At 41.9% G+C, this 22119-nt stretch overlaps 1 protein-coding gene across 1 annotated transcript in view; it reads right to left on the bottom strand.

The window, feature by feature from the left end:
- LRRC42 (leucine rich repeat containing 42) overlaps nucleotides 1-22119 on the bottom strand; it is a 173592-nt gene that overhangs the window by 95252 nt on the left and 56221 nt on the right. Inside the window, exons 3-4 of the mRNA XM_086952500.1 lie at nucleotides 19229-19360; nucleotides 5219-5337 (exon numbers count right to left, since the gene is read on the bottom strand). Of these exons, the coding sequence (XP_086808626.1) occupies nucleotides 5219-5337; nucleotides 19229-19360 (251 nt within the window). The remainder of the gene's footprint in view (nucleotides 1-5218; nucleotides 5338-19228; nucleotides 19361-22119) is intronic.

Below are 22119 nucleotides of genomic sequence, written 5' to 3'. Positions count from 1 at the left end.
ACTTGTGGTGTGTGCAAAGTATTGCAGCACACAGGCACAGCCTCCAACCCAGCGCATACATGTATAAAATGTGTAAATATATATTTCCACTAAATGACGCATTTTGTAAGCCAAAGGTTGATACCTAACACTGTGAAAAAGAAAGCCATTGTAAAATGAAGGGGAGCACAGGTGGGATCAGACTTTTATGTGGGTGTCATAAGAAAGCGCTATTTTGTAATCCAACGCTTTCTTCATTGGCAGGAAGCTTTTTTCAGATCAGATCATATTATAGTGTTTCATCCCATATCTATCACATCATACGATATAGGGTACGGAGGCATAGCGGGTTGTGGTCCTGCTGATGACAGGTTCCCGCTCAGCCTCTCATTCTCTGCGGTTGATAAAATAAGTGTCCGTGAGCAGGGCAGGTGCACTGATTGATAGAAGTACTTTGAGCCTTCAGTGAGTTGCTGTGGGATAACATTTACTACATGCACTTCCAGGAAGGACTATTGCTATCATTAACAGGGATTCTGCAACCGAACCGAAGTGAGCCAGGGGCATGCTCTCGGGTTGGGCAGAAGGGAACTTGGAAGGGGGATCGCAGGGAACCGAAGTGAGCCAGGGGCATGGAAATATGACCCCAAACTACACCGGATTGACTGGGGAGGGAAGGAAAGCAGAGATGCGGACTCCTCAACCGGTGAACCAAAATGGCGGCAGCAACTCCGAAATTTTTTCGGATTTGGGGGCGTGGTTTTGATGTTCTGAGTGACGGACAACGTCACTGTCTAAAGAACATCAAAAATTACGCCCCCAAATCCGAAAAGGACGGGGCTACAACGGAGTGACTGATCTCTCCTCCAATGGCTGGCCTCCGTTTAGGAAGCCAGCCAATAAAGGAGAGCGAGGGCAGGGAGGCGGGACCTACAGCGCACTAAGAGTCATTAAATCTCCAGCCTAAGTCTGCGCAAGCGCAGCCTTTTAGGCCTCCGACCTAAAAAATGACACTTGTTACTACATGCTAGCAGGTTTAGTACCAATATTAAAGAACCTTCTAGAAATCACTACAATGAACCTGCAGGTCACAGGAACAAATCCTAGTAAGATTCTCAGTGAGCTTGAATGGTTATTACAGAGCTCCTTGCGTAACCCAAAGGTCACAAGTTCCAATTTCCAGAAACAGTTCAGTGGATAACAAGAAAATATCTGTATGTGATATCTACGACGTAAGTTCGGTACCGCTTAGGACTGAATAAAATGTCTATTCTTTAGATGGTAATGTTAATAAGTTGGAAAGTTTATTAGTAAGTGGAAAATAATATTTGTGTTGATTTAAATGATACACTAAATATTATTGAATGGCCATATGTTTAAAGTCACAATGACAACCAGATGCAATGTATCTGCTTTCCCACCATGTTCTTACTGTGTCAATACATACTTTTTCTCATCATTTTTAATAGATTCTTTCTGATTGCAACTAAGAAAGCAAGTTCCAGAAGCAAGATGGCTAAGCAAGTACCATAAAAGTGCCACAAATGCCTCGAAAGAAACACTATGAAGGTTAGGAAACAGGGAGATTAACTGCAAGATCATGTAGATCCCCAGTAGAAGAATAAACCCGAGAGGGAATTATACCTGAATATGGTATTATTTATTGAATGGATGAGTAGAAACCTACAATTTAAATCGGCAAATACTGATCTTCTTTAGCATTTTAATATTATTATAAAAGGAAAACCCCGATTGTGATACATGTTGTCGGACTCAATTGTGTGCATATCTATGGTGCTTTGCATTGGTATATCCGTATGTAATCTTGCTCTGCAATTTTGTTTAATAAAGGTTTTTGAAAACTTTAAAAAAAACACTATAAAAGGAAAAAATGAACTCTGCTAAATAGATCGCACCTCTTTGAAGCATTTAAAATGGTACATCACTAAGGGCAATGGCCTCAAAATATCTACAACAGGTGGGTTTTATTAACAATAAACTGGTAAAGAACTGCTTTACTTGAGGTTGGTGAAAAAGTCTAAAACTGGATTCAGAGGTGGAATTAAACCGCCAAGGCTTGAGGATAGTATAGCAGAAGCAAATAGAGAGAAGAGAGAAGTGTGAAAAAGGCATTCCTAACAAACCATGCAGGTTTGAATTGTAATCAAACAAATCTATCAGTGACTGATGGTACCTTGGAGGTGCAAAGAAAGATTCTCCCAAGGAATTCTAAATGCTACTGTACCCTAAGGTAGAAAGAGTTGTGTAGGTTATGATTTAAGAAAAGCAAATAGATTCTGCTGCTTAGGGAATTATCAGGTAGAAGATGGTCCACTGTACAGTGAAATTGACAAGGAAAATTGTTTAACATATAACCTTCCGATTTTCTCATGTTGATATGCATAAATACAAATTCAATAAGGAGCAGGTATTATTATGCCTAAGGGAGGACATAGGTAATCTATATGTGCCTTATTAAAATCTGCCGGTTATAATCATGGCAGACTTTAATAAGAGTTTAAATCCATGTCAGACTGATAGCAATCAGGCGGGTATGCTTATGGCATACAACATACCTTCAACTATATTCACCATATGTATTCGCCGAGAACTGCACACGAGATGCAGCTGTGTGTAGCAGATGCTGGGTTTGTCTAAATGGGCACTTCGAAGAAGAAATCCAAGCCAGACAAGCTTTCCCAAAAGAAAATCAGAAAGGGCAAATTGATTATATTTAATTCACTTGCAAAAACAACAGTTAATGGACAGACTGCATAACAATGTCATACATTCACCCCAGTACAGAGATCTGGCCCTAAATCCATCGTTTTTTTGCTCACCATGCCATTCCAGTTTGAACCCAGCCATATGCAAATCAGTCTTGACCCTGTGCCCTATGGGAACAGTCCAGCCCGAACTGCAAAGCCAGGTCCTCTCTGGACTGGAAACAAGCATCCTAGAACCGGTTTCTGGCTTTCAGCCCCCATCAGCCAGGATTGTTTTTGCATATATTTAATTCACAGCCATGGTACTATTTGTTGTGTGAGATTTCCAGCTAATACATATAACATATAGTAACCATTGGCCTTTATCTAGGAGATTAAAGATGGGAATGAGGGCCTGGGAAGAATTGATTTCCTTGAAAAAAAGAATTTTTCAAGCGCTTGGCAACATACATAAATGAAAAGCAGCTTTGACTGATAGCTCAGATGCAATTCCCAGAGAATCTGGATTGTCAGGGGACAAGCTCAAGGGAGCCAAGAAATTGGTATACACTGGCAATTAAGCAAACAGTTGATTGTCTGGTGGGTTCTCTTAATAGAAATATTGAGTATATATCAAATACGAACTCAAAACGTAGCAAATTCCCCACATGGTTAAACTGAGAAAGTTAAGCCAAAATTAGAATCGAAGGATTAATTGGCAAGAGAACCGTCGAGAAACAAAAGCAGAGTATTCTGCTTTATTAAGGAAAAATGTGTATTGTATTATATAGTGAACTAGGACGAAACAATAGTTGTACAATTTATAAAAGACACAAAACACCTTTGGAAATTAGTCCAGAACGTGAGAGACAAGGATAGCAGTGTGCCGTACTCCATAGTCTCAGAAAATGTATGGGACAGACACTTATATGTGAGCAAAAATGTTTCCCCATTGGAATGGATTTAGACATGATCAGTAAGAACAACCATATTTGACACACATCCATAATTCGTCGCAGGGAGCGTGACCTGAGAACTTACCAGCAAGCATTGCAAAAACAAATATCTATATTGTTTGGCAGGTCAATTTCTTTTAGGTGGTATTCAATGCCTCCACAAGCTCTAAACTATTTTTCAAGGAAAAAAACCCTGGATGAAGGACCTGCAATTCTTATATGATATGCCATATTTGGATGTAATGTATGCGTTGGGTAGGTTTTTATAGAATTAGCAATACAGTTAGTATTGGATGCATTATTGATCCAGTAGATCCAGAAGCATTAAACGTAGGTTAATCTGGTTTTAATTTAGGGACGTTAGTATATTGAAATTTAGTGGTTTCATTTGTCTATGACGAAGACTTTTTTCATTCATAAATTGGTTTTTAGCTGAAAATGTATGTAAAATAAATGTTACATTTATGGAATACTTTTCGTTGTTTAACAGATCATGTTCTAAATAAACCTTTATATTACTACTACTTTGTAGTTTTGGAGAGCTTTACAAAGCAGAACATTCTGATATATTGGTTTCTATCTAACCATTGTGCGATTTGTCGGGAAAGAGTGTATCTTTTTTTCTCCGGGTGGCCTGATGAGTCTTATGACTAGATGTGGCTGTCTGTCTATGTTGAGTTTGACCTCGAACACATACTCAGGAGACTACAGAAACAAGATAGATAAACACCGCAGTTACTGTGTGCCACTTTACTTTGAACTAATCCAAGCTCTTTTTGCAGCAGAACCAGAGCTGAACAACAGAGAGCAGAAACTGTAGCCCTCACAGTATGATCCTTGTGCTTTGTCTGCACCCTCGCATCAAATTGTAATCATTTCTATGCTGGACGAAAATGTGTCCCAGTACTCAAACCTGAGGATCACAAATGTTGTGACTCTGAAGGAATTGGGCATAACAGTATTAAAGTACTCTAAAAGGTAATGCTTGCCTAAAAGGAACATATTACAAGTATTTATGCGCCACATGATTCACGGACCTTCTCTCAAGCGCAGACGGTGATGGAGAAGAGTACGCACAACAATAATTCAATGTCAGATTTTAAAACTTCCTGTGATTTCCAGATTTACAAATGACATACTTTGGAAAAAGCCAGAGCACTAGGCATAAATGTCTGACAGACACTATATTTAGACTATAATGTGTTTTATTTTGTTTTTAGGATACATTAAAGTACATGCAAATATTGTTTACGAAAAGGTATGTTGTACTGGAATCTAATAACTAAGCGTTGAGTGTGACTGATGGAAATGTGTGTACTTTAGGTCTCAGATTTTATCAGTGGTGATACGAGTATGCATATTGTGCGAGAACACTTACCATTCCTAAAGTGTGGTGTAGTATGCAGTACCGCAGATTTTATGTTTACATCATAGATCATTCTAGTTGCATACAGTTAAAGAAAGAAGACAACGTACTAGAAGAAAGAAGTGAATTCTTAATGCAAACAGTTTTAAAGACCAGTATAGAGTGAGTTAAAGAGACAAATATGTAAAAGGCACAAATGGTACTAAACTTACAAGATACATCTAAAATTGCAAGTTCTTGAAGTCCCCGCTTCAATACTCGTACTGGAGCGGTCATTTTCCGAATGCCTGCATCTGATAGACCATTATCCTTCAAGTAGAGTTGAACAAGACTAAAAATAAAAACACAAAAACAATATGTAGCACAAAATCACAGGACCAAAATATTGCATTATACTGATCTATATATATATGTCCTCGTAGTGTGATTACAAGTGAAACTTGTAGCATATGCAGAAGGAGGAATGGTGAGATAAGGATGGTTGCATAAGAGCCTGTGGTCGAACAAATGTTCCAGCCATGCTCCCTGTAACTGGTTAACTTACTAGTACACACAAAATCCCAAATCATTGTGTACATAAGTACTTAAATAATATTATTCTGCTAATCAAAACACATTTTATTCCTAAAAACAAGATGAACACTGTATATATATATATATATATATATATATATATATATATATATATATATTTTTTTTTTTTTTTTTTAAGTTTTATATAGCGCTGGCTAGACCCGGAGGTATCAGAGCGCTTTACATGAGCATCAGATCATAGTTACAGGTTACATCGTTATAAAGGTTACACAGTTCTCAGAGCATGGCAACATAGTTACTTGTAAGGTCAAGATAAACAATAAGCACAAATACGTAAGGGGAAAAGAAGGCAAGATGAGAGATTCAGGGGAGGGGGGTTGGAGCAGGGGAAGTAGATAGATAATGAAGGCGGGAAAGAGGAGGGGAGGGGGAGAGACACAGCATGGGGAGAGGAGGGGAAGGGAGACGGGGACACAAACCGGTAGACGAGTCAAGGCAACGTCCAAAGTCCAGTAAGCTGTGATCCCAGGGGAAGTGGTATCCCTTCCCTATCTCTATTACGAGAGGCTTCCTTTACGCAGTGGACTCTCTCAGAGGGGTCTCTGAGACTCCAAGGCCTACATACTGCATCCTTCCCAAAAAAGGGGAGAGGGAGTGCTTTGGCAAGGGGTGCCATACCATACCTCAAGTGTGAGTGGCCCCCTTGGCGCAGTGGACTCACTCAGCGGGTTCGCTGAGACTCCAGAGAATAAATATTGGATCTTTCCCCAACAAGGGGAGGAGTGCTTAGTCAAAGGGCATAAAGGACAGCAGGGTAGGCAGAGTAGCAGGCAAGGGGAGAGATTCAGGGGAGAGAGGATAGGAGCTAGGGAAGAGACAATAAGGAGAGACGAAAAGAAGTCTGCCTAAAGACCGACTGGGTAGGTGACGACCAAGGAGGGAATCCACGGCCCATCTCCCCTATAGCTGAACCAAGTAGCTCCATCGGGCATCAGACAAAATAGTTCAGTCTCAAAACATTGAGAGAGGAGGGAGGGAGAGACAAAAATAGAGGGAGGATGCGGGAGGAGACGACAGGAGAGACGAAAGGAAGTGCAACAATGTTGTTCAACAATATACCAGAAAAAGAACAAGTAAACATTAAATCAAACAGTCGGCAATACATTAGGGGAGGAGAGAAGTGACAGAGAAAGTAGTGTGGGGTAGGGGAGGAGAGAAGGGAGAGAGAAAGTAGTGGGGGTAGGGAAGGAGAGTGAGGATAAGGGAAGAGACAACCGTAGAGACGAAAGGAAGTCTGTCTAAAGACCGACTGGGTAGGTGACGACAAAGGAGGGAATCCCCGGCCCATCTCCCCTATAGCTAAACAAGGTAGCTCCATTGGGCATCAGACAAAATAGATCAGTCTCACGTGGCGAGGGAAGAGGTTCACAGAAAAACAGGGTGGGGACAAAGGGCAAGGGCATGAGAGGGCAGAGGACAGAAGCTGGAAGGAGTAGGAGCGGAGAAGGGGGAGGGTTAGGGGGAGTGGGAAGGTAAGGTCAGGAGAGACGCGGGCGCGTTAGCCTTTCAGCTGCTTTGGTGAGCATTAGGACCACTCTGTCAGTTGCCAGTCTTTGCGTCAAGATGCACAATGTATTGGCAGATCATACAGGCAGGGAAGAAGCTAGCCTGGCTGACAGAGAGCACTAACCTTGTACTCTAAATCCCAAGGGAGCAATGCATGCTTTTGCTCCTCACTGCACCTACCACCTCCCCGCACTGCAGGGCAATAGTGAAAATGGCAAAAGGGTAATCAAGTAAGAGGGAAAACAGACACTGGATATCATCCTCTTACTTATCACTTTGCTAGGCATTGATATCTGTGGATCTAAAAGCAAATGGATATCTTTAGCAATCTGCTGTGTTACGAATGGCATCTAATCTATCAGTAGATCTGATATACCTCAGGGGTATCTCTGAGTAACCCACTCTGTATTCTTTAAGAGAAACTGATATGTCCAAACCTGAAGCATAACAGTTAAACTATCCTCTACTACCTACAGTTGAAAGAAAGAACTTAGGTTCCTTTGAAATGATAAAGTTAGTTCCTTTCAGTTCTGTGACTGCATCTGTAAAGTAAGTAACCTTCAATAATCTGAGGTTCCCAATACCTGCAAAGTCTGATTTGATTGCTGAACATTGTGCTCTGAAGTAAATGGTGTACAATGGTTCTCCATACAAACCCAAGTGCAGGGTTCTGTCTGAACCACTATTATAGCAAGATTGTCCAGCAAGGACACCTTGAAACACGTGGAAAGATATACCTAAAGATTCAAGATGGCAGTCACGATTTCCAAACGACATGAGAACTAAAGGATTTCTGGGAACTACAGTTTTCTAGTTTGGGCAACGTTGTACAGTGCATCCTCCACTATCGCAAAACTGTTTCGCCAGACAGCAATTGCACTCAGCGACTACTAACAGCCTATCCTTTATCAAAATGATCTCAGACAAATCAGTTCAGATTATTACATCCCCACACCTGCCAAGTCCTAACCAGTGAGCCAATTGTACAGGAAAAATATTTTCTTCTCAGTCTGGCATCACGGTTGTGGATGGATTACGTGGGGTAGGCACTCCCAAGTTACACATTTAATATTGCTGGAAGTAAATACACAGTCCACCGAGTTGTACTTTGAGAGGAAGGAAATATAAGTATTAGGTCTAAAGAAATTTTTAGGTTGAGCCTGGGCAGCGCTTGCACTGCTCTGTGAGGCATGCTGTATTAAGGCGGGAAGTAGAAGCGCTGCCCATTTCCCTCCCAGATTTTCAATGGCTCCTGTTGCTACCCTTTCTAAATTGTTGCATTTGATTCATGAATAGGCTTTGTAGTTCCTCCTTGGTACCGCCTTGTCTGCATTTGTAACCTCCCAGGAGGACTGGACTGGTTACTTATGTTGTTACACAGTCTGCTTTATCTAGTCTGTGAGCACTATCTTCTTTAATGATTTTCCTCTAGTCCACCCATGACGTGCTTTCCTACAAGGCAGCACGCCGCCTGCTTTTATATTGTAATTAGTAATAGCAGTCCGCCTTAACAATAGTGGCCGCGCTTATTTATTTCCTGTTGCCGCACTTCTTTATTTATTTACTTTGGCAGCACGGTCCGCTTTAAGTACAACGACCACGCTTCTTTATTTATTTAATTTGCCAGTGCGATCCGCTGTTATTCCAGCGCTTCTTCATTTATTGTATTTGTTAGCGCGGTCCACTTTAACTTTAGCAGTCGCGCTACGAAACCTTTTTTTGTTTTCCAGTGAAAGCGCCCCTTAACATGCTTTCACTTTAATAGTGGCCACACCCCTTTCTTTAGATGCTGTTCAACGTATTCAGGTTACAGCGAGCCACGTCTAAAGATAGGGGCGCGACCGCCATTAAAGTGAAAGCACAGCATGGGGCGCTTATATTAAAAAAATTAAACATTTGTTTGTGAACTTCACAAACAAATGCTTTTTTTTTTAGATCTTGCCTATGCAGCACGCATGCGCTGGAAAGAGACTTGTAGCCATCGATTGCCTTTTTCAGGCTAAAACGTGCACGTGTTCCATTGACTTCAATGGCAACGTGTGCACGTGTGGCGATTGCCTTGCGGGAGCGAACGCCGCCGTATAGTAGCAATTATCGCTCCCACAAGGGAATCGGGCAGGCCCCCCCTCCTCCACCCTGGTGCCGCGGGCCTCCCCTTGCTGCGGCGCGCTTGCTGTTGAGTGTAACAGATTTCAATGTAAAACTTTGCAAAGCCTGTGTCAAATAATACTCGAAATGGTATGCATTAAAGCCAATAAATGTACAAAAAAAAGTGCAGAATAGTACTGTAAAATTTCCAACTATGCCTGAAAACAGCACCAGGCTGAAATTACAAATGGGGTCAGGGTGGCACTTCAATTTGTCCTATTTATGCCCTCAGCCATTACTCCATTTACGTAAAATGTATACTCGTTCGTTCTCCCCACCTAAGTCAGAATAAACAATATTCGTTTTGAGTTTTAGGAGGTGTGCGCTGAGGTAACTTGGCGCCGCATCCATTAAGGGGTCTCCATGAAGCTAGAGCATTCGGGGCAGTAAGAGCTTTACAGTAATTGCTCCGAGTTACGGTCCTCCCCTGAGACGCCCCATACTTGAGTCAACGGCGCTCTAACATTTCAACTCCAGCCCTTTGTGCATTAGCTTCAAATAATGTGTTTGTGAAGTGTAGTAATTCCAAAGTATGGTTTTATTTTTACTGGAGTTTATAGGGAGCTTTAGTAAGCGATGCTGGCAACGGTCGCTTTAGAATAGGGAGACTGTTCCCAAATGCTCCGATCGAGGTATCTTACTGGCACAAGTTTATTTTCCTTCACTGCCTGTATTATATATGTGTTTTTTTTGCTAACGCTCTCCTTCTGTTTTATCCCTTTGTGTACTTCATTTTCTTTATTTATGGGGTTTGCTATAACGCAAACCTCACCCGCTTGGACAGACAGCAGAGCGCATAACATTATTAAAACAAGCATTGGCATAGCCGATAGGTCTCACTTTTGGGACCTTATAAGTATTTAGTTTTGCAGCACAATATCCTTGGTGCAACAACATCAGCTCTTGCATGGCTAAACCTTGTACCTTATAAGTGTTTAGCCATGCAACAGTTGATGTTGTTGCACCAAACATATTGTGCTGCATAACTAAATACTTATAAGGTCCCAAAAGCGAGACATATTGGCGATGCCAATGCTTGTTTGTAAAAGCACCCCAAGCCTTGCTTTCACTTTAATGGTTGTGCGCACCTATCATTAGATGCAGCTCGCTGTAACCTGAATATAGCGGGCAGCGTCTAAAGAAAGGTGTGTGGCCACCATTAAAGTGGTCTCGCATTTGCGAGTCTTTGAGCTATTGGCATTAGAAATGACAATGTCTATTATATATATGTTGGTTTGCAAAAGACAAATAAAAGTCTTTGTCATTTGCAATGCCAATAGCTAAAACACTTACAAATGTAGGACCTATTGCATTGCAAATGCTCGTTATTTCATGTATTAATAGGGTTTGTGAGAGGTGAACAATTTTATGGAATTTCTATCAGTAGAACTAGCCTGGTTCTGCTTCTGTAATAAAAAGGTCTGCAGAACAATAACTCCAATTATTTTGATTAATCTGCAGAACACTTTATAAATGATGCCCAATCATTTTTGCCCAGAGATAGGGCACGTTTCCACTTGCTAGAGTCTATCCATTTAGGCTAATTGCATAAGGAGTACTACAGTAGGATTTTACCCTTGAATGCTAAATGAGGATCGCTTAATGTGAAGAGGACTGGTCCTATCTTGTGGCAGGGGCTGCCAGCTTCTGGCTGAACCTGTAATAAAAGCCTTCCTGATGTTTCAGTCCAATAAATGAGCCACTCTTAATTTATCTATTTCTCTGGTCACACACTCAGAAATTTGAAGTTAAGCCATTGGCAGCAACCCACTGTTGAGGTACAGCTCATGAAAGAATAAAACTGCTGTGTCTGGGGTGGCTTGTGTACAGTTATGAATATGTGACGAATATGTAACCCTTGCAGCAGAGTTCCATCACTTATTCAGTTTGTCTGAGCAAGTGACAGGCACTAGATACAGGTGTTCAACAGAGAGAAAAGAAGCCTATCTCAAACTGCTTGGCCATGACGAGGGAACTATCAACCCCAGGTAGACTTCAGCCTTGTTGCCCCGTCAGTGGATGTCGATCCACAGCTGCATCAGTAGCTTCTACATTAACAGGTACAACAGCCTTATTTGCATTTGCTACAGCCAACTCTAAACAACAGCTCCACGTCCAGGACGACGCAAATGAGCGAAAATGATGGAATGGAATGATGGATGCGTTGAGGACACCTATCGATAGATCCTTTTGTTTCAAAACACTGAATCGACCAACTCCATCACTTTTGTAATATCCATTCTGTTGTACCATGTCCGAGGTAATATGTTGAGATGTGGGACTCTGGATTTCTGTTCTTAATTACTCAAAACTCAGCGAGGAAACTTGGCAATGCTAAAAGCAAGCCTAAGGTCCCGTATACAAATGATGAGGTCCAATAGCTCATTTCAGATTTCCCCTTAAGGGTCATGGTCAGATAGCTCTGTATAAGGTCCGTCAGTCTGTGTAATGACATCAATGAGCTATTATAATTTAAAATAGTGCTGCAAGGGCAAAACATACTCTTCATGGTTTAGAACTGTTAATCTGAACATTTTGAGAACTGTTCGGAAAGGTGTATTGCACCAATGGGAATCATATTCTTGTTATCCCTCTCTAAGGCATCCCAAAGAATCTCTAATTCTCCATGCATTTCCTGTTCTTGTGTTGCTATGATCATGCGGCCACTTAATATTCATACTTCTTAGTCACCCTTTCCTGTCTGTATAGTGGGCATTCACCTACAGAAAGGCATTAACTGTAGCTTCCTTAGAGTTATGTTGCTATATTAAGGCTGTCCTCAGCCATCAAAACGGCAGGATTAGGAGTAGTATTGACCAGGCTCTCCATTAACAGACATACCCTTCCAGATTGTGGGCTTCCTAAATGTTTCCCTCCTCCTGCCTTCTGATACATCAGTAATTCCACTGATCTATGCCGCTTTGTTATTTCAGCTTCTCCCCAACATGCATATACGCGGAGTTGCATCTTTTAAGATCACTTACCCCAAACCGACGAGACCTCAACTGGCTCCCAGTCGAGAAGAGAGTAACCTTCAAACTGCTCACCCCACCTACAAATCCCTCCACAACATCGGACCCAAATACCTCAACGGGAGAGTCTCCTTCCACATCAGATGAGCCCCGACCCTGCACGCCTTTAGGAGGAACCGCAAGACCTGGCTGTTCGACTAAACCGGAGCTGCCCCAAAGACCCTTCCCCCCCGACCCCCCACTCCCCACCCCAGCGCCTTCAGACCCTCACAGGTGAGTAGCGCGATTTATAAAACCAGATTGATTGAAACCCTGTCAAAGTTTTAGTCTAGTACACAGTCCTTCTCTGAAGTGTGCCAGGCAATTCTTAGTTAGTTCCATAAATGGTGAATTTTGGCTGCTCACAATTTTGATATTTCTAGATTTTTCCATACGTTTTCTGAATGCTGAATGAACTGGGAAGAAGCAAACCTAACATTCTAAGTGGCTTCGAACATTGTCCCTTCACAAGGCAGTGAAAATGTTGTCCAATAGCCCCACTGCAGAACTGCACTTCCGGATCGATTTCCTTATTTTTCCAAGTACTGCACAAAAGATTCACATGTATGATGTTTTAGAGAGAGGATTAACAGAAATTGATTTATCAACAAAACGATCTAACGGAAATACAAATGCAGAAACACCAATAAACAATTATTTGGGCCTTTGATAAGACATGATTTGAAACCACTATCAAGCGAGCACGAAACTGAGAGCACACAAAACCAATGAGAAACTTTAAGATGGACTGGAGCATGAAGCCCACACTTTGGCGATGAGGTGGAGGAAAACAAGTAATATGAGAAAAACCAGATTGTCCATTTCATATAAAAGCAATCACCTTCACATTACAATGGCCGCCTCACAACAGCTGGTTCATTACATTTGAACTGGGACATTTCTGTATAACCATCTCAATTCTCCCTTCTGTCTATACTGTGGCTTCTCCAACTGGGTGTCGCCAGCAGATTTCTGGTGGGCGGTGAAAGAGCAATAAATAAAGTAGCATTTACATTTTGTATTTATCTTGTCACATTTGCAGTGCTTCAAAGACAGAGGACAAATGTCAGGCTATGTCTTCTAACAAATACTGCTTATTCTTTTACCATGGGACTTGGTCTTTATTTTTTTTCGACTGCAGTGAGATGACTAGTTAAAGTTAACTATGTGACCATCTTGCTGGGTACAGGGAGTGTGAAATGAAAGATTTCAAATAAAATATTTTGGTACACACAACAAAATGTACATACTTGTAAATGAACAAACCTATTTCACGTTATATCAGCAGTTAGGAAAGCAAAAATAAAGCACTTTTTTGCAATTCTGAAGTAACAGTGCGCTACAACAGGATATATTGGTAATATATTGATGCATCCTCATATCGAAATTTGTTGCAACGCCACTGGTGCTGAACTATGTCCCTACGTTCCTTAAAAACAAACTCATGCAAGTATTCCCAAGCAAGACTCTAGGAAAACCTTCCAGTATGTTTTGCCATTTCAATAAAGAATTTGCTCACTATACATGATCATACATAATCTTCTCACTTGAGTCTTTCACACATAAAATGAGAAACACTCCAAGAAGAGTTAAAGGTCCTGCAGGGGCGGGGGCGGGGGGAGGTGGGGAGGGGGCTGGGAGGGGGCTTGAGTCCCAAGCATAGTCTCAGGGGAGTATTATCTTAGGGCTGAGAAAACAATCAGTGTTCTTGTAAAACGCGACTGCTCACCTGTGAGGGTCTCAAGGTGCTGAAGGGGGTATTTGCTGTTTAACCAAAGAGCCAGGTCTTGAAGTACAGAGGTTTCGTGCGTGGTCCGTAGGTGTGTGGGAGGGAGGGCTCCGAGTGCTGCGGGCCACCAGGAGCAGTCCCAGGCGGAGGGGGTGGTGCCCAGGATAAGGACTTTGGTCTTGTCTGAGTTGAACTTGAAGCAGCTGTCCTTCATCCAGGTGGCTACTGCCTTCATTCCGCTGTGGAAGTTGTTCTTGGCGGCTGTGGGTTCGTCAGTGAAGGAGAAAATCAGATGGATATCGTCGGCATAGGAGACAATGTTGAGTCTGTGGTTTCTGACAATGGTTGCAAGCGGGGCAATGTAGATGTTGAAGTCAGTGGGGCTCAGGGAGGAGCCCTGTGGCACTCTGCCGCTGATTCCTGCAGGTTCTGAGAGAAAAGGTGGAAGTCTAACTCTATGTGTTCACACGGTGAGGAATGAGGTCCAGGCTGTGGTCTCACCTCTGTTGATGAGAAGGCGGATGTCGTCTGTGGCAGCGAAGAGAGCGGTCTCGGTGCTGTGGTTGCTTCTGAATCCAGATTGGGAGGGGTCCAGGATGTTTGTTTCGATGAACTCAGAGAGTTGGGCGTTGATGGCCTTCTTGAAGAATTTGGCCATGAAGGGGAGCAGGGAGTGGAGTCTGTAGTTCTTGAGGTCTGTCAGGTCAGCAGACATTTCATTAGCAGGGGGTTGATCTCTGTGTGTTTCTAGTCTTCAGGGAAGGTGGTGGATTCAATGGTGTTCAGAGAAGGTACCGTGGTCTGCTGGGGCCTAGCTGTTTCTACATCTTTTCTCGAGCCGTCTGTAGGTGCTCCTCGACTCTTGGAGGGTAGGAGAGAAACAGCTGGCTTTTTTGGAGGTTTCTTTGCCTGAGAGTCCAGTGTGTTGGCGCAGTTGGATATACATAGGTGGAGGTTGCACACTGAGGCGTGGTTTCCGTGGATGTCCGTGGTGGGGTTTTGGTGAGGGAGGAGGCGAGCTGGTCTTCAGTGACCTTGTTCCAGCTTCTGCATGGGTAGTGGTGGGTGCGCTGGTGTACAGTGGGTTTGGTGAAGGAAAAATTAACGCAGCGGGGGTCGGTCCACTGTAGTTCAGAGGTGTGGCTAAAGGAGATGTTGTTGCTGGGGTTGAGCATGTGTCCTGCTGAGTGGGTTGGGGAGGTGACCAGTTGCTCAAGTCAAATCGGGGTGAGGTTCTCCACTAGGGATGATGCGTTGTGGTCATCGAGGATGTCCAGGTCAAAATTGAGGTCTCTGAGAAGGTAGTCGTCCGTGGAGGCGAGGGCGTGATATGCGCTGAAGATGACTAGAGGATTCGCTGAAAGAGGCATGAGGTCCCGGAAGCCTGTAGATGAGGGTGCCGCACAGGGTGCTTACTACCCCGGCCTCGGAGATCTGCGTGAGGTTGGCAAAATCACAGTTTCTCTTCTTTTATTGTTTTGTTTTTAAATTGGACTTCTGATAGAGACTTTACGATTTTTAACTTGTTTGCTTGAAAATGTTATCAAAGCCTCACTTGACTGATGTATTATCATGATTTTACTAGCGCTATGAAGAAACAAATACCGTGGCAGCAGACAGCATACAAAAATAAGGCATTGTTATTCTTGAATAATAGAAGCTATCCGCAGTCATAGGAGCAAACATGATTTATTGTATTGTATTGTAATTGCATTTATATAGCGCTTACTAACTCGGACGAGGAGTCAAAGCACTTTTTCGGTGAGTAGCACGCTACTCCGGGACTCATAGAGGATTAGTGTTGAATTAGTATAGTGGAACATGCAAGTAAATTTTTAGTGGTGGATAGGTTAGGACAGCAGAAGGATAGAAGAGGAGAAAAAAAGGTTTGTATTTATATAGCGCTTGTTACTCCTGATGGGGTGTTGAAGCACGTTACTCCGGAAACCCATAAAGGATTAGTGCTGAATTAGTATGGTGAAATAAGAAAGTAATTTGAGTGGTGTACATTAGTCAGTTATTTGGAGTGAGAAGGCTAGCGCAGGGATAAAAAGGTAAGAACGGTTTGCATTCATGTAGCACCCTCTATCCCTGATGGGTGTTGAAGAGCTTTTCTGGCGAGTAGGTCGACACTGAGGAACCCATAAAGGATTAGTGCTGAAAATGAGTACAGTGAAGTATGAAGTAATTTGAGTGGTGGATATGATATTCAGCTATTTGGATAAAGAAGGGTATATTGCGGGATAGAAGAGGGAAAAAGGTTTGTATTTATATGAGCAATGATGAGATTTCTTTTCATATGAACTATAGTAATCCTCTGTAAATTAATTGTAACACTGAACCTGTGAGGCGGCATGTTATGATTATGGCTCCCGGTTTTATGGTATTTATTTTTTTAACATTTCCGTCTGTATTTATCCATATTTATTTTTGGGCACTTTTATCTGTATCTATCCATATTTCTTTTGTGTTTGGTGTATAAATGAAGTTGTAAAACTATATTTCCATATTTATTGAACTGATACACGCACTCAAACTTTGATGCCTGTCGTGATTTCGCTATTTAAGCCGATAAATATTACGTACCAATATATTCACTAAATATTAACATTATACCACAAATATATGTTGACATATTACATTATTTATAGAAATGTGATCCTGTTTTTTAATTGTCCATGCTGTCCATCTGCTTAGCAATTGGGCTACAATTCAATTCATGAGACTGCACAGTGAGTCACTTAAAAGAATCACAATTTTCTGTATTTATCCACTTGTAAAAATAAATGCAGACAAAAACCACAATGTTTTCTGTCTGTATTTATCTGTAAAAACGGATAACAGGGAGCCTTAGTTATAATTTCTCAAGCTAAATCGGCTATTAGGCTGTAATAACGGATCTGTACCTGTGCAATGTAGTAATTAATGGGTCAAATAAGTGTTTTAGTATATAGTAAATTATGGCCACGTTTCTGCTCGCTCGCATAGCATAAAAGGCAGAGCAAGAGTGTGTGGGCCTGTGCTCCTCACACAGAGGCAGGGAGAGGCTTATTATACAGGCTAGCAAGACGAAAGTCTGAAAAACTCTGCCAAAGAACTGCACTCCTGTACTTCAGGGCAAGACAGTCTACTTTGCACACAAAAGTAATCCGCCTGCAATCTCTTGTCAATAAGGCATAACGACTGATAACGTTTATTGCACAGAAAGGTCTTAGCCTTGAGAAAAGAACGTAGTCATGACCTTTGTTTGCTCAATTTTTTCTCCCAAGCAACAACTTCACAGCAGTTAGCTGCGAGATGCTAAGAGCAAGACACACAAAGTAACATGACGCTATGCCCACGCCAAAACGGTTCTTGCAGGGTTTTTTCAGTCATGTCTAAAGGGCTGCCTCGCCCAGGGGTTGCAAGTCATTTGCCGACAAGCCTCAAAGTACAGTGCAAATTCACGCCCATTCAGAGCAACCGCGGAGTTCCTGGAATGCTTCTGCAGTACTTGAGCAACAGGAAAAAACAGTCCCTCTTCACAAATAAGACTCTAGGGTTAAACTAAAAATCCCAATCACAAAGGTTTAAGGAGGAACAAACAACGCTGTGTTCATCTGATGAAGCAATATCGGAGGTACACTACTAATTCCACACGGAAAAGCAAAAATAAATTAATGAACAAAGGGCACACAGAATACACTTGCACTCACGTTTGTAGGCGCCAGCAATGCCGGACTGAGTCAGGCACCTTTGCAGTTCATTCGCATCTATTCGTCCATTTTAGGAATGGGTGGGTCAGAAACTCGAGGACAAAGAGAGATGGGAGGTGAACTCGAGGGAAGTGGTCAGAGAAGGGAAAAAATGATTTAGAATGTGAAAAAAAGACAAAAAAGGAAGGAGCGTGGAGTCAGTGGGAAGGCGTGGCAAGCCTTGGAGAAAAGAAACAAGTGGGAGGGGTGGGGAGAGTGCGGCCGAGAGCACACACAGCGTTTCCCTTGCGGAAGCGAGAAGGGGCACCATCTGTTTGAAAGTTAATTACAGACAGATGGTTTCAAAGCTCGCTCCCGCAAGGGAATCGCCAAACGTGCACGCTTTGCCATTGAAAGCAATGCAAAGCGTGCACATTTTTGGCAGAAAAAGCAAATAGATTCCTAAAGGTCTCCTCCTAGGCAGCACATGCAGCGCATATGCGCGCTTCGTAAGTGAGACCTAAAAAGCGGCAAAGAGATAGGTCAAAGATAATCCACCAAATTAAACTGAAGGACATCTTGAATTACAACACAGGGCTTACCCAAACTGGCTGGTTTTACTCAGGGAGTAGAAACAAAAGTTACTGGTGAATATGGCCTACAATTTGAGTTAATTAACTGTTACTAAGCTAAAATGCCTGAGGGTCTAATTTAAGAAGAACAAAACAAGGTAAAAGATAGCTAAATAAACTATGTTACTGAGAGATCTGGTAGTTTAGAATGCATGACAAAGCTGATGGTTGTAATAACAAAAAATCCCATTGTCAGAAGCCTCAAGTGGTGCACAGCACTGCCACGGCCACAAGTCACCTACTTGCTGCCTCCCCTGTCATCTGCACCTGGCAACAGCTACAGCAGGGTCTCATACATTGAAGTCTTGTACTGCCTCACAGTTCAGTTGCAAGTGGTTATAGGTGGAATCTCTATGTGAGCTTGGCAGGGTTTTTATCAAGAGTTTAAGCTGGAATAGACCATATTGGGTCACCAACACTCTTTTTGTATTTACTCATTTAAGTATTTTCCAGATAATCTGTTTATTTGTTTAGGTTGTGCTATTAGAAAGTTATAGCATTGGTGGGTAAAAAACGAAACTCCAATAAGAGCTGCTAAACGCAATATTTTCACTATAAACGTGGGATCAAGATTACATGTAAAAAGTGTATAGATTTCCCTAATAACAATCAATTTGAACAAAACTTCTAATATTGCTATGTAACTTTGCTAAAATGCATTTTAGTAGCCAGAAGAGTGCTATTAAATAAGATTGCAAGGAAGATTTCAAAAACAGAGAAATGTATTGTGTAGTTATGTCCTGGAAATTAGTTGCGCGTAGACTGACTTATATGATGACATGAATATTGTTCTTATGAATAACGATTTACTGCAGCTTTAAATCTTGAATCTGAAAAATGGTTTACCATTAGGAAAATGCAAAGCAATCCCTTAACTTTGCAGAGTATAGTTAGTTGACACTTTCTATGGTTGGTAAAAAATTTATACCTGGACATGGCTTCAGTGGTGAGATGCTCAAGCAGTTCGTGGCCATCTCCGAGTTTGCAAAAAGACAGATCCAGACAAGTCAGCTTTCGGAAGGATTGGATTTCCTCTAGCTTTTCAGAAACAACAAGATGCCTGTGTAGAAAAATGAAAACCATCATCAACATCTCTTTTAACCACTTGTCATCTCAAAGTACCCTCATGTATATAATCTACCATTTCCTAGTAGAGCGGTGGGGTACAGTAAAGAGCAGAATGGGGACTATGGAGAAATGGGCAGACGAGGCTACCAGGATTTCATTATTTCCAACCTGGCAGCACACCACTAAGATCTCTACCATTTAAGGTGGGAAAACTGCATTCAATAAATGCATTAACTTTTTTTGATAAACTGGCTTTATTGGGTTTTGCAGTAAAAGTTATCAAGACATACGAGTAGCATATCACAGAGATAATACAGCTTAGGACCACATCAAAGCTAATAAATTGCGCAATGTCATGACATTGAGCAACACGTGCTCGCCCAGTCACGAATCGTAACCATAGGGAAATTGACCAAGCCATTTCCCCCATACTCAACCATGTTTCAAAGAACAACCTCTGGCTTCAGAGACTGTTTCTTTTGCTGTGACAACCAATCCCACCCTCTCCAGTCGCCATTGTGAGAGTGCGGGGTGGATTTTTTCCAATGAGTGGCAATAGTCTAGTTTGGCAACCATAAGGGCTGTGCCCAAGAATGCACGATTGTCTCTAGTTCCCACTGAGCCGTCAAAGACTCCCAACAAAAAGGGGGACTTCCCATCCCACCACATTGGTTAGTTTACCTACCACTGCGGACCAAAATACTTGAATTCTGGAACGCAGCCACACGATGAGGGAAAAAACGGCAGCCTCAGCTCAACAACGAGGACAAGTGGGTTCAGGGAGGAGACCCACTCAGTGTAGTCTAGCCAGGGAAAGGAATGCGCCATAAAGGTAATATGTTTAAATCAGGCGCAGCCTGAAGGAGATAGTAATGACCCTAGGCGCCATCAGTGCATGCCGCTAGTCGTCTTCCTTAAAAGAACCCAATCAGTCTTCCCACCGGATTCTAAGGTGGTCCAAAGTGCTTGGGGAATTAATGAATAATGTGGGGTAGATTTTGGAAATCGCAACCCTGCCCAAAGCACCCACGAGGAGCTTGGATTCCATTTGACTGAACTATGGGAGGGGATCAGTCCGAGAAACATCCGGATTGAAGGGCATGTCTCAGTTGAAAGTATAAGCAAGTGCTTAGATATCTTGGAGTTCCTGAAAAGATCTCATATGTGTCCCGGACCATACATCGCCCAACTGCCAAACACTAAAACATCAATAAGGTCCATTTCCCAAAGCCTCGCAGAGCCACTGTCTCATGCAGCCAGGTGCCAGAGGGCTATTTGTTGCATGAGTGTTGTGTTCCAGTGAGTGTTCAATAAATGAAAGTTTTTCTGTGTATGAGAAAATTAAGCAACTGAAAAGTGTCAACACAATTGCTTCTTGTATAATTTGTTCTCAACCATGTAAAGGCTTCATGATTTACATATTTAGTCTATCCCCAAGGTCAAGAAGGCAGCACTGGAACAGTATTTTATACAGGCTTTTGATACCAAAAGTGAACACTTTCACGCTTGAATGTGGCCATTGCAATTGAGTACACATATATTGTATCATATGATACCTGCCCTTTGTGATCTCCTGTGTGCTTTTATAGGACTCTTCAAGACTTCCCAATATTCATCAGGGCCCCACTCAGAGCTGAAGGTCATTGACCTAGTCCATCCTAAAACGGAGACTGTAAAATGTGGTCATCCATGCCCACAAGATGATGCCTTCTGGGAATTTTAAACTTCGTAACATCACCAAATTATTGTGTTCACTGCATTCTTAAACATATCGAACCGTATTTTTTCAGGTGGCTCTACACTTATTTTATGCTTATACAAAAGTACTGTTGTGTAGAGATTCACAGCTGCCAAGTGGCCCCATATCAAGTGTGACACTTTGAACTAGTCCGAACGTTGAAGTCAACAACACATTGCAACCTGGGATTTGTATTTTCGCTTTTAGAATTCAAAATCTTGTCCCACAAACCACAGCATGCAAAGTGCTGTTGGTCACAAATCCATGACTACCTCAAGTTGACCCTTGGACACAATAACAAAAACTTCAAATTTTTAAACATAGTGGTCTATTAGGTACTATTCACCCAAGCGCATCGTTTTAAAATATGCTTTAATATAATTTATGTTGAAAGCCTTCAAATGAAATGTACTTTTTTTATTTCAGTGTTTAAGCAGCAAGTTGTGACAGGACTCATTAAGTTAAATGGTATTGTAAAATATTCAAACTTCAACCAATTGTAGCAGCTGCAAATTGCTCACATGGAATGCATTCATATTAGTGTCTTAGGCAGGCAAAGAGGTGTTTGTCGCTCTATCCAAATGTTGTATATCAGGCATATAGTCAGTTTTGTGGTGGACCACAAATACACAAACCTCACATTTTGATTCCTACAGGTAATATGCTCAAGATATTATAACGCAAATATACAGACTACAAAGCAGCATTCAAAGGAACTAAAGAAGGGAGCACCTATATAGGGAAGGCCGTGACAGATAACCGTAGAATTCGCTGTTAACTGCACACCATTTTCAGCCAGAAAGTTGTGTGTAGCGACGCCAGACTTTTTAGAAGATATCTGCTTAGTCTCTTAGTTTTATGCATTCCATCATCCCAACGTTGGGCATTATAGTTAAACAAGATTAATATGTTAAGCCTTATAGATAATTTACAGTTTATGACAAAGAATCTTTTGGCTGCCGTCATAACTTTCACTTGTAGTTTTTGAAGCCCAGTAATCTTTTTTTTTTATT

Source organism: Lissotriton vulgaris, chromosome 1_1 (genome assembly GCF_964263255.1).
Source record: "Lissotriton vulgaris chromosome 1_1, aLisVul1.2, whole genome shotgun sequence".
Lineage (NCBI taxonomy): Eukaryota > Metazoa > Chordata > Amphibia > Caudata > Salamandridae > Lissotriton > Lissotriton vulgaris.
Note: the sequence above shows the minus strand (reverse complement) of the source record. Positions and strands in the feature narration are given on the sequence as shown.